The sequence below is a fragment of the Felis catus genome, chromosome A1 (genome assembly GCF_018350175.1).
Source record: "Felis catus isolate Fca126 chromosome A1, F.catus_Fca126_mat1.0, whole genome shotgun sequence".
Classification (NCBI taxonomy): domain Eukaryota; kingdom Metazoa; phylum Chordata; class Mammalia; order Carnivora; family Felidae; genus Felis; species Felis catus.
This window is the reverse complement of record NC_058368.1, coordinates 211,390,491-211,403,606: the sequence shown is the minus strand read 5'-3', so window position 1 is coordinate 211,403,606 and position 13,116 is coordinate 211,390,491. Positions and strand designations below refer to the sequence as shown.

At 39.4% G+C, this 13,116-nt stretch overlaps 2 protein-coding genes across 12 annotated transcripts in view; one reads left to right on the top strand and one right to left on the bottom strand.

Annotated features, from left to right (window-relative positions):
• Positions 1-4,752, top strand: part of TTC23L (tetratricopeptide repeat domain 23 like) — a 61,171-nt gene extending 56,419 nt beyond the window's left edge. For 4 of the 7 annotated variants that reach the window (XM_045038237.1, XM_045038234.1, XM_023239098.2 and 1 more), the window contains one exon: positions 4,663-4,752. In XM_045038237.1, coding sequence (XP_044894172.1) covers positions 4,663-4,713 — 51 coding nt within the window. In that variant the 3' untranslated portion in view covers positions 4,714-4,752. Of the gene's footprint in view, positions 1-1,094; positions 1,280-1,482 lie in introns of all 7 variants that reach the window. The other 3 variants (XM_045038247.1, XM_023239095.2, XM_045038253.1) reach the window with 2 other exon arrangements.
• An 857-nt stretch (positions 4,753-5,609) lies between these two features.
• Positions 5,610-13,065, bottom strand: RAD1 (RAD1 checkpoint DNA exonuclease). 5 transcript variants are annotated; one of them, XM_006928058.4, is made up of 6 exons: positions 12,903-13,065; positions 12,215-12,536; positions 11,164-11,272; positions 9,306-9,564; positions 7,119-7,217; positions 5,610-6,802 (listed from the first exon to the last, which is right to left on the bottom strand). In XM_006928058.4, the coding sequence occupies exons 2-6, from the start codon at positions 12,407-12,409 to the stop codon at positions 6,619-6,621; spliced, it is 846 nt and encodes a 281-aa protein (XP_006928120.1). In that variant the 5' UTR covers positions 12,410-12,536; positions 12,903-13,065; the 3' UTR covers positions 5,610-6,618. The 5 variants fall into 5 exon arrangements, with proteins under 5 accessions (XP_006928120.1, XP_006928121.1, XP_019667603.1 ...); XM_006928059.4 differs by having other exon boundaries at positions 12,215-12,541; positions 12,903-13,062; XM_019812044.2 differs by having other exon boundaries at positions 12,215-12,457; positions 12,903-13,062.
• Between the last annotated feature and the right edge of the window lie 51 nt (positions 13,066-13,116).

Sequence of the window (13,116 nt, the reverse complement as noted above, 5' to 3'; positions counted from 1 at the left end):
AACACTTCCCTGGTCAACATCCCAAAAGTGAGCTGGATGGAGCTTATCAGCCCTTGGAAACGACAGTCTGATACAATTACTCCAATCCAAAGAAGATAACGTATACTCAACGGATGGAAGTCAGTGTCCTTTCAGTGACCCGGAGATTTCAGGCCAGGGGAATCCTGCCACCTTGTGGCGGGAGGGTGAAGAGGCCCAGGCGGATTTCTGACTCCTATGATTGGAGTGGGATGGGAGTTTCTATTCCTAGCAGAGGCCCCTCAGATTTTTGCCCCCCTCAGGTTTTATGAGACGCTGAGCAATTGACTTAATTTGTGCCTATTTCTTCTTCAGATCTGAAATCACATTATCTCTTGGTTTACTGAGAAGGAAGTTAAAGCGCCAGATAGCTTTCTGTATTTTATGCAGTCAGTAGTAGAAAATGAATATAAAATAGTGGAACTTGAATATAAAAAAAGCCTCATAAAATTTTGTATCTCGTATTTCTGTGGAACAAATATTTTTTTTCAGTCAGATAGGGGCCATGAAAACCACACTTAGCAGGCTTGAGGTCTAAATAGGAGATGACTGAAGAACACTTAATAGAAACCAGGTTTCTGGACCAGATTTCTTTTGGACCAGATTACTTCTAACTCCAGCCCAGCTTCTCCAATATTAGGAAATCGGTGTATGGGACTCTTAATGGCTGGAAATGGGGAAGATAGATCCTCTGTGTAGCAATTAAGAGGGCCCTAGGCCCTAAAATCTGTGTATTCATGAGAAGAGATCCCCTGAAAATTATGAACAATATAAAAGACCCTAAACTAGGTACATTTTTTTTGAGCTGTGATTAAAAGCAATCCCGGTATCTTAGATATCCTTAGCTGCCATCTGTGTCAAAGGAAGAGTTCCTGCTCCTCAGGGAGAAAACCCAAGACTCGAGTACCATTTTAGAGGCCTGTTAGAAGAGTCAACATTTTAGGGGTATGGGCACATGGTGAAATAGTTGCCTCAGACTGAAGTTCAGCCATCTAGCTCAATAAAGCAGTGATTTGGAACTGGAAGAGAGGCAAGAACAAAATAAAATGCACAAATGTTTGTCTCCTTTCCTTTAGGTCTTCTGTTATCAGTAAAGAGAAAACCTCTATACTGGATAGCCAACAATAAAGCCAACCTTGTTGATAACAAAAATTCTGGATCACAAGATATATTTATCAACACTGATAACAATGGCAGATCAAAAGCAGAACTAAGAACTCTAAGGGGGGGGGAGAAAGTCTACTTAGCAGCAGCATTACAGGTAAAAATACTCAAGAGCCATTAGAAAGCAGGATTCTGATCTATAACTTGGGGCGGGGGGGGGCAAGGGACAGGGCAAGTGTAGAAATCTTTTTTTAGATACATGCTTTTAGTTTCTTAATGACTGGGGACTCTTTTGTATATTTTTGTATACAAAATACTTTTGTATTTCCCTTTTTATAACTCATATTTCATTTTTTTCAGTTTTGGTTTTTAAAGAAGATTCTGCAACACCTAAGTAGTTTATTGATGACCATTTTAATATACTGTTTGGAAATACTTTTAGTCATACCTTGTTTCAGGTCACTAAAACTGCCTTGTGAAGAAACGTTTGATCTCCTGAAAACATTTGCCCTGGTCTCATGCCATATTAGAGTCAGAGAGGGATTTGATTCTTATAAATGAAGAAACTAGGGACAAGAGAGATGGATTTGTTCAAGGTCAGCTGGGTGATTATAAAGCTGACTTCCTGAGTCACAGATGATTACTTTCCACCCCATTATGCTGCCCCCAACCCCAAACTGGATTAAAAAGGCTTGTTTTGTGGAAGGAATCTTAACCAGGTTTGTTTAAAAAAAAAAAAGTCCTTACCTCCTGAACAAATGTGTATCTAGGAAAAGAGAACAGCAATCTCAAATCTCAAACATTCCTTACTGTCTTCTTCACGTATTCAGGGAGCAAAGAAAAATCGGATTCGTGTGAGTTTTACAAAATAAAAAACTTCTCTCTTCATCGTTTCTGTTACCTGAGCTGATTTAATGCAGTTCAAAGACTGTGTCTTTAGGGATCCAAGCGTCTTCTAACATCTCCATATCACTTAGTGCTTAGGGGACTACATTTTGGTTCTTCATGCAAAAAATTATTTTTTTATTTCAGTCATTTGCTCAGTCTGTAAAACCTAATGATCAACCAGTAGCCAAGGTATGGTGGTGAGTGGCGAGTCAGTGCCTGGTCTGTAGACTGGAAGGCTTCCTCCTGGCGGCTGTGCTCTGCATGCTTTCAGCTCAGCTCTCAGGACCAAGGTCTCAGGTTGCAGGCCTGCCTGAAGGCAGCTATATCCCACTGACCTTTTCTGCAGTGCTTATCAACTGGTCACCGGACTGTCGTTGCTAATTTTAGCCCTGTCTGGAGATGGGCCTGCTGTCCTTACCCAGGATATTCTGCACTGACTAAAGCAGCCTCAGAAGAGTTGCTTCCATTTTCACATATCCGGACGAAAATGGATTTTCGACAATGACTGTGATAAAAATCAAAGTACCAGACAGAAGTGGCCGTTTGGACTCTATTTTGTGTGGCACTAAAAGTTTTAAAAATGTTACTACTTTGGGAGACCCCAAAGTCTTAAGATCTCCAGACTGACAAACCTGTATCAATAAAACAATAGCATAAAGTGTTAACATTGTAAAATAAAATGTTACGGTGTGATCTTGATATTGCATCTGAAATTAGTTTTAAATATTTAAATATATCCAGTGTTTATTGTCAGTGTAAGGTTACTAATAGTCCATTTTCTTTGATTTTGATGTTAAAATGTTTAATGAAATGGTGGTGATAATGAATGGTAGCTATGGTTTTAACATCCTCATATCTGAGAAAATAGTAAGTTGTTACTTATGTTGGTTCCAAAAGTTTTAAAATTTTGGTATTCTGTGAAATCCTTAAGTTTAAGAAACCACCTTGGAAATGTTCGACACAGTAAAACCTAATGTAAAGTTACATTCTCTCTTGGAAAACTGTAGATGAGAACTAAGCTACTTTCTGAATTCATTCAGTGGGAACCAGCAATTTGGATAATCTACCCCAAACACTTGATGTTCCTAACAGACCTGAGTCAACAAGGTCATTCACAACTTTCGGATTCTTTTTAAATTAGCTAACAGGAACTAAAATCTTTGAGGTGGATGAGGGTTAGCTATTTCCCTACAATCTCTACCAAATTAGAAAAAGAAGAAAAAAATCAAGCCTAGATCATACTGCCCCACATACAGACTTTAATAAACATTTATCAGCAAGCATGCAAATGCCCATGCAAACTGCTCCCTAAGATCAGTGAAGCCCTACTTCTGTTTTGGTGGTTCACCCACCACTTCCCACGAAAGGTCGGCTTGAGGCAGACTTCACAATACTCCAGAAGTGAGGCTGTCCTAATTTAGTTAGCAAGAAGAAGCCAGAAATCCTTGGACAAGGTGGCAGGAAGCAGACCATTTAGGGGTCAAGCCTCAGGCCCCAAGTCTAAATGTCCAGGTCACAAGCCTCACTACACTTTTATGTCCTTTTCATGCAAAGGTGGGGAAATACTCTTTAGTAATTTAGTCATGTCACATGTCCTGAATACCTCTAGTTTTACCAATGAGAGCCACTACTATTATATTGATTTATATTGATCAACAAAGTATTAATTTCAAAAATAAAACCTACTTCAAATATTACTAATTACTGCAGTCTCTGGCGGTGGCTGAGACATGGACAGCACAGCAGAAGCACTGGGAACAACTGTCTGTTATGGCATCTCTGTCCACTCCTGGCGTGGGAAGTCCGGGTTGGAGCTGCTGGTGGCCTCGGGGGTGCGTGTAACCTGACTTGTGCCTGAAAACACTACCGAGGACACAATTAGGAAAAGAAAAAATGTTATACAATTTCCCCAATTTCTCAGGACCCTGTAGTTTTCGTTTCAGGTGGGGCCAAGGGGAAGTCAGTGTGAAGAAGGTAAGGGAAGAAGGGAGCACCCTGTTCTGAAAAATTCCCCACCCTGAACTGTGAAGAATGCCACATGCTGCCCTTTCCGCGACTGTAACCAATTCTTACTAGGACTACTTGATGCACCATAGAAACTCTGTGGCTTCTTATGAAAGTGGTTGTGTTATAAGACTTAACTTTATTAGAAAAACAGAATTCAAAAAATCGTTTTTATTTTAAATCATTTCATCAATTGCAGGTGGAAGCACAGTATCATCAAACGGGGAAAACATTAAAAATGGAGGAAAAACCTACACATTCCCTTAGTAAGCACAATGAAAATAAAATGAGATAAACTGCAAAAAGGAAAAACTAAAGGCCTTCAAAATAAGATTATATTTTTTCTGTGTGTGACACATGAAACGAATTTGTAGTCACCAAAATGTCCCAGTCTGCCTGAGGAAGTACTCCCCCTGCTGGAATTTCAAGGCAACTTGTACAAAGTAAATTCTGAGGTCAAAGAGAAACCACTAAATAGGAAATTCTATATTAAATCAGTACCTTGGTGGGTGATGTAGAAAGAATTACACTCATTAGCTTACGAACTCTAAATAGTTAAAGATGTGTGCAGCTAAAATGACGATCTTAAATGTGCAAAAATGTCAATCTTTCCCTACTGAACCAATATACATTTTAATTTCTTCACAGGTTCAACTTTTAAAAAATACTTCAGATCAAGATCAACTCAGAGCTAAGTAACTGAAATTAAATAGTAATTAATAAAATGCTAAAAGATAATCTGAAATGGAGGTTCTTTCACCTAACAAATATTTATTGAATAGACACCGTTCTAGGTACAGGACGTACCAGTGAACAAAAACCAAAAGTAACTGCCCTATTTTAAAGGAAAATTATAGGGGGCTCCTGGGTGGCTCTGGTGGGCAAGTGTCTGACTTCGGCTCAGGTCATGATCTCATGGATGTTGAGTTTGAGCCCCAACAGTGCAAAGTCTGCCTGGGGTTCTCTCTCTCTCTCTCTGCCCCTCCCCTACTTGCTCTCTCACTCTCAAAATAAATCAATAAACTTAAAATTGTTTTTAAAAAATAAAGGAAAATTATAGTCCTTGAAATGCTTATGATTAAATATTTTCATAATTATCTTTTAGATTTGTTCTGTTCTTGATGTAGATTCATTCATTTACTTCTTGAACATATACTATACTTTACAAAACTCCACTTTTTGTACCAGCTAGCATGCTGAGATTACTGGGGGGCTTCGTAGTTATTAGGTAGTCACTCTGGGCTACACACCAGAATAGCCCCTGTGCCTGGGAACAGTGCCCACAGCTGTTCTGGGGGATCATTTCCCTGAAGTTCTTGCTGAACTACTCTCCAAACCAATCTCCTCTAATGCCAAGTGGCCTATTTTAAGGTAGGCATTCCAAATATACCCTTTTGATGAATATTATTCAATGGTTCTTAGCCATCAATAACATGGGACATTTTTATTGGGGTGGGGGGAGAATCGCAGGTCACAATGACTGGCACTAGTGAGGCCCGAGGCCAGGGAGGCTAAATGAATCCTGCAGTGGGATGTTTTTTCCTATGAAGAACTATCATACCCACAAAGGCCAACAGTGCTGCCCCACACAGAGCTGTTACCACATGTACGGACCTTTATTTTGGTTATATAGTTCTCTGTTACAAAACAAGTCAGGTAATTTTAGTATTGTATTTTATTAAATATTTACATGCCATAAAAATTAATTGAAAATGACCCAAGAAAGTGCAAAATCACTTGATAACTGGTTTTCTCCACTTGGTTTGGTTGAGAAACGCGTATAAGCAAATAGAAGGTATCTAAGTACTTACTACAGTGCTTCTTGCACTGAACACTTCTGAGAGCGAGAAGAAATTCTGTAACTCTGAAGACTTTTATATCTTGTTCATAGATTTCTTTAAAATGTATACTTTAAAGGTAAATCATACAATTACTCACACTTGTTTGGCAAAGCGTAAACTTCTGAACATTTGGGAAGAAATCACATGTAACAGCATTCACTTCAATGCAATTGAATGCTATAAATGCAAAAAAATAAACATATCCTTCAAAATAGTGGTTCTCAAACTTGAACATGCATCTAATTTCCTGGGGGAAATGACTGAAGCTACAGACGGCTGGCCACCCTCCAGCATCTCTGACAAGTCTCCAGGTACTGCTGATGCTCTCGGTCCAGGCACCATACTCTGAGGACCACCGCGTTAAGACACAGTCCGGAAGTCAAACTAATAATCGGTGCCCAGATGCTGCTGCTTTTTCCAACGGTAAGTAAATAAAAGAACATTTCAGGTACAGAATCACCAAACTTTACATTTTTAGACTCTTGACGTGTCCTACTTAAATAAGTTGTTCATCTTGGCTCAAAATGAGTCCCATGAGTTCAAAAGACAGAACCACAGTCCAGTCCAGTACTGGTTAATCTACGACTACATGAAAACATTTACTTACAAAATACACAGCAACTATTAGGGTACATGGACCTTGTTCCTATCTCCTCCATGCTTCTTCCCTTCAGAAAACCCAGTATTCTGGAGAGTACTATACCCAGAACGAGAATGTGACCGATCATGAATGTCAAGACAGCTATCACAGCGAATGCCATACTTAAGACTCTGATTCAGGAACCTCTTCGTCAGGGCAGCAGTAATATTCCACAAAACATATCTGTCCATCTTCATTCCTAATCATATACTGTAATGAGAGGAATCCTCGGTTATCTGTTCGAATAGACACCTTACAAGATAGGACTAATGCCTTTGTAGAGGGTTTCAGTAAAGAAATCTTGTATCTGTAGAGGAGTAAATAAAAAGCTGTTGTTATTTGGACACACTTAAAGCAGTGCTTCTAACTCCGAGTGAAGGACAAAAATGGTCCCAGAACTAACAAGCAGTAAATGTAAGAATAAAATCAAATACTTGTCCAATTTGCTAATATTTTTCATTTTAAAAATGTCATCCACTCTCACAACCCCAAATCCTCTAGCACCCTACTATTTATAGCTTTAGAATGTTACATATGTAGCAACAAACTGAAAGTTTTAACATTTATTTAATAGATACAGGATATTAAACCTCACCTTCCTGATTAATATATTAAGAACTGACCTGTTGACCTGGGTCTGATTACATTGAAATGATTCCATCAAATCAGAATCTTTGGGATAATCAAGGTGGGAACTTCCTGCATTCCCAAAAGTAGATAACCTACAGTAAAAAAAAAAATAAAAAAAAAAAATGAGCAACTCATTTATTCACTGGTCCAACAATAAGCCACATTAGGATCCCAATAAAGACACTTCCTTGAAAAGCTAATCGCAGAGTGAAACAGATATGTAAACAAATGCTGACAATACATTGTAACACTTAACAGTAATAAAGATTCCTCCAGGATGAGGTGGGAGTATGGGGGAACTAACAACTAATAAACAGCTTTGGAAAATATCAATCACAAAAGGAATCCAGGGGTGTTTGCCTCAATTTCACTGCCTTAATTCTACTCTGATACTCACTTTTCCACATCCTTAAATCAGAAATAGGGGCGCCTAGGTGGCTCAGTCGGTTAAGCATCTTGATTTCAGTGCAGGTCATGATCTCATGGTTCGTGAGATAGAGCCCTGAGTCAGGCTCTGTGCTGACAGCACAACACCTGCTTGGGATTTTCGCTCTCCCTCTCTCTCTCTCTCTCTCTCTCTCTCTCTCTCTCTCTCTCAAAATGAATAAACATTAAAAAAGAAATAATATAAAAGGACAAGAGAGTTGAAGAGTGATGGAAGGCCCTGATCTACCTCATCTGCAAGTCGGGGTCCTGTTCCCTCTCTACTGCCACAGCCAGAAATTACGGCTCCCCTGTTTTGTTTCTTAGGCTGCTCTTCAGGCTGTTTCATGGCTTTTCTTGCTTGGTGGTATCAGCAGTTTGTGTGTAGACAATTTGTAAATGTTTATACGTTTATTTAATCTGCAAGAATCTATTGATCACTTGCTATGGGGTTAACACGTCGGTAAGTGCTACGTGAGCACAGTGACAGAAGACCTATGTGCTGGTCTTCCTCAGGTTCCATCTTGTCGCTCCTCTGATGTAACCTCCTTCTCTGAGGCATCTCGTCCATACCCAGCCATGAGGCTGACTCCCAAATCTAAATTTCCAGTCTAGACCGATCTCCTGAACTTCCTATGTCCAACTACTCCCTAGTATCATAGGTGCCTCAAATTTAACAAATCCAGAAAGAAATTTCAAGTCCCAGTTCCCCCCACCAAGTTATTTCCCATACCAGAAATGAATGATGACACCATGATCCATCCAGTTACTATGCTGAGACATCATTTAAATGGTGGTCCTCTGAAATATACTGTAAAAGTGCCCAGAATTTTAATTCATGTCACTGCTTAAGGTTTCATTGATTTCCATTTTGGTTAACATTTTAACCAATCTTGAGCCAAATTTTTAACTGCCTAATGTCATGATAAGGGCCTTCAGTTCTTCTAGAGTAGATGTAAAAAGAACATCTTATACATCTCATTCTGTATGTATTTAGCTCCTTTACTCTTTAATATTCTTATGTATTTCAAAAGAAGAAATATTTAAATCCTTTCTCCAAATTTATTTTAATTCTGAAAACTTCATAATTTGTTGGTTCAAAATATCAGGAGCAATTTGAGAGTTTCTGATACTATATTCCTGCTGAAAATTGCCCTTCCTTAGGAAGCTTACCTCGGCCAATCATCCCTAAGAACTCATGTTCTGTTAAGAATCTGTGCATTATTTTGGTACTTAAATGGCATGCAATTCTGTTCCTTCTATGCTGTTTCACATATCTTCTCTTCAACTTGACTTTAAGCTGTTCCTTTCCAAACTGCTTAAACAGGGGAATATGCACACAGTAGATGACTGATAGTCAGTGAATGAACCATGTATAGAAAACATCTGCTTCCTTTTGCATCCTGTACTAACTCAAAAAGAAAAAGATCTGTATGATACAAACACCTTTTCCAAAAGTTTAAGCCCAAATTTTCCTCATGATGTAACTTGACCTACAACAGTACAATGAAAAGACCATTAGTTTATGAAGTAAGAGACTGGGCTACTGATCTACAAACCAACACTATGAAGCTTTAAGTACTGAATTCATCCTCCTGGACCTTAAGTTTCCTGATCTGTAAAAATAAGAGTAAAAGCTCTCTAAAGATCTGAAAATTCTAGGAACCTGGATAATAAAAGTTCTGCATCCTAAGTAAATGTGTAAGTAGGGAGATGGAGCAGACCACATGAGCTATAATTGTGCTGTGTTCAAGCACCTGAAATAAGGCTTGTTGGGAGACATGGTGATCTGTAGGACCTCACTCGTCATATCCAATTCGGAAAATGCTTCACGGAGCCCCTCTGACTGCAGAATAATTTTATTAATAACATTGGTGCTGCAGAAATCAAAATCCAGAGTCTCCTCAGGCTCCTGAGTATTGATTTTACAGACTGTCATCACCCCTCCTTCTTCCAGAAAGAGCATCAAAGGGTAACCATAACCTTGGTAACACATCCGCAGTGCAGTTAAAGTCCCTGCAATGGAAAGAAATCAAAGTTTGAGCTCAGCTTTATAGTACAGGTTCAGCTTCTCCTTAAATGATACATGAAACTCCTGAAGATTATTTTATTCTGCCCAATTTTTAGCACATATGTATTTCTTTAGAAGAAAGGATCGTATCTTGGATAACTGATGACAGTTATGTGTAGACAATTCGAAAAATAACTGTAACAAAATGGGGAACCAGAACAAAATATAATGTAACTCTTTGAAATGGTTTTCCAGCTTGCCAAAACCACCTCAGAAACAGCTTACTGATTTTATAGCTCTATGATTTCAGGATGGAGAATCTACATGGACCAATACTGCAAGTAATAGACTTATTGCCAAATAAGCTATGCTATTTCTTAAAGGTTCAACGTGTGCACACAGCAGTGGACTGCTTTGGTACTGCCTGTAGTATAATGTCAGTGTATTCGTTGTGTCAGTGTATTCTATTGGGAGATATTATGTACACTTCCACAAATTTTAAGATCAAATCGGGAAAAAAAGACAGGGTGGTTAATGGTGGTGTGGGTTTTAACACTGCAAACCACTAGAGCAGAGGAGGAATACGACTGGACATCTTGGGCTCCTTTCCCTTACTGGATGGAGAGCCACAGTACAGAAGAGGGTTAGCAGACGCTTTTATGAGAAACCAGCTGGGGAGTGCTGCATTAGAAAAATGGATAATTAGCAATGATAGAATTGTTGGTATAAAATTAAAATACATTTTCTAGAGAACCACAACCTAATTTTCCCTAGATTATCTCCAGATTCCTTTCCTATGAAAGAAAATCATTCTTCTGATGTTTCCTTATAGTTTTATATCCATAGCAACTGAATTCGCTATTCTTAACAACAATAAAATATATAAATATTTTTAAAAGAAAACATTTCAGAAAATAGACAATTTATGAACAGGGCTTAAGGAAATAAGAGCAAACAAATTTTGAACAGAGTAAATTAGGAAGTCAGGAGCACTGGTTTTCCTTGCCACTACACTGTGCGAATTCTGAACAAGTTAGGGAAAAGAAGCAATACATGTTTCACATGTTTTCACAATGTTAAATAAAGATAATTAAGACATATTCAGTCTCCTCTTGGCCAGTTCAAATTTAAAATCCCCAAAACTTTGTAAATTAAAAAAAAAATTAATGTAAATATTTTTGCAAAATGTAAAGACCCATAGCACACTTACTATTCAACGTTTTTTATTTTTTTTTTTATTTTTGGAACACAGAGAGACAGAGCATGAACGGGGGAGGGGCAGAGAGAGAGGGAGACACAGAATCGGAAACAGGCTCCAGGCTCTGAGCCATCAGCCCAGAGCCCGACGCGGGGCTCGAACTCGCGGACTGCGAGATCGTGACCTGGCTGAAGTCGGACGCTTAACCGACTGCGCCACCCAGGCGCCCCGCACACTTACTATTAATATTGCTAGAAAAGTTAGAATCCGTGACTGTGACCAATAAAAAATGAATTTGCAATTTCTAAGATATATTTATTACTTCTATTCTAATGATTTTTCCTGTATTTTCTGATTATTCTGTATAATGCTTTTGTGTCATTATAATGATAATAAAATGGTTCACCTGGCATAGGACTTGATCCAAATATAGATAAACAGTCTAAAAGGACAGTTAAATTTATTCGAAAAGTAACAGACTCTTCCTGAACTATAAACTCTTGAAATATTCCAGCCTGCGAAAAAAAGGAAATATGAAAATGCATATGTATTAATGAAAACTCACATAGAAGGTTCTATATTTCACTTTATGTTTTAAAAATAATATTATGCTAATTCCATCAAAATTTCTGATTACCAAGAAAAACATCTTAAGCTTTTTCAACTATTATCCTTTAGAATAATACTACTCAGTAGTTAACGGTGTAACAGTGATTTCGGTACCATGCAAAACTTTATGAAGGGTCCTTTATCTAGTTTCTTGGATCTAAACTATCATCCACATGACCCCCTTGTCTCATTTTTATGCCCATCAATAGGGCTAAAGTCATTTGGAAAATAGCCAAACATTTGATAATGCGTAAGTGATACTAGTTTTCAACTTCTTTTGAGGACAGAAAACATATCTATCCCCCTATACCTGACATCACACTGTGCATTTAGGTGTTCAAAAAACGCTGGATTAATTCTGAAATGCTATCTGAACCACAAAAATATTACTTTGTAAGAATAAACATTTTATTATCACCAATAAAAGGGAAAAGTGAAGTAGTGGCCAAGAGCATATACTCTGGAAACAAATGTCTGGGCTTTCAGCTCAGCTCAGCTCAGCGACTTGCCAACTCTGGAACTGTTGGCAAATCACTTAAACTGTGCCTCAGTTTCCACACACATAAAATGGGAATAATAACAGAACCTACCTGATAGGACTACTGTATTAAATGAGTTAAGTATCTAAAACACGCAGAATAGTGCCTGCCCCATAGTTTAGCTTAGTAAAACTTAGACATTATTATTACTAACCATTATCTCTATAAAACAAGAAGAGAATTTGCCAGGAGAAAGAATTCAAATACACTGTTCTCTAACTTAAATGATGTCTGTTAAGCCCTGTGGTATTCATTAAACTGGGTGAATTATATCGTATGTCATAGGCTTAAAGATACCTGTTTGCCTACCTGAATAAAAGCATTTGCTTGCACACACTTTGCATTTTCCACTGTAACCTTGATTCCATTTTTAGTAGCGAAACAGGTAGCGTGTTCTCGGAAATGAATAGCCTTCAAGACAGTGGAGAGATTCCTAACGTTGTCAAGGCTGGCCACTAAGCTGTAATCATTCTCATCTTGGATCTGTGGAGTTAGGAAGGGCATGTCCACTGCACATCTGGCTCCAAGAGACGTTCCCGGTGCCGACACCTGCTGCTGCGGATCGCGAAACACCTGATGAGATTCGACAATAAAACTCCGGATCAATGCCCGCAAGGCTCGCGAAGTCAACCTGCGCTGAGAAGAGGTGGAAGAGGCCTGAGTATTAAACTCGGCCGGACAGGGACTGGACCCACCTCTGTCACTGCAACTCTCTGTAACTCTGGGGGAAATTACACCTGTCTCTACGCCACGGTTTCCTCGTCTTTAGTAAGGGGCCAGTAACACAGGAAAAGTTGTAAACAGAGGCAACAGGCAACTACCATGGTAGTTCTACTTGAGGCCAGTTTCACCATGCCAAGCTGGAGCTGCGTGTCCCCGCAGAGTCGGGTTTGAGCTGTCCGGCGCCCCCAACCTTGACCCTAACAGAAAAGTCGATGGGGGGGCGGGCCCCAGTTTCTCGGAAGATCCTCCGGCCCCCGAGGCGCGGAAACCTTACCTTTGTGGCGGGGTCCGGGAGTCCGACAGCCCTTCGCAGCCAGGGGGAAGCGAGCCGCGCTTCCCGAGTAGGTGTGGAGGGAGTAGAGCGGCTCCCGCCACTCTTTTCAGACCAGACAGCCACTACGGCCACCGTCACCACAGAGCTAGAGGTGGCCTAGAGAGGCGCGAGTGCGTTACGAGAAACCGGAAAGAGGGACCATAGAGCCGGGGGA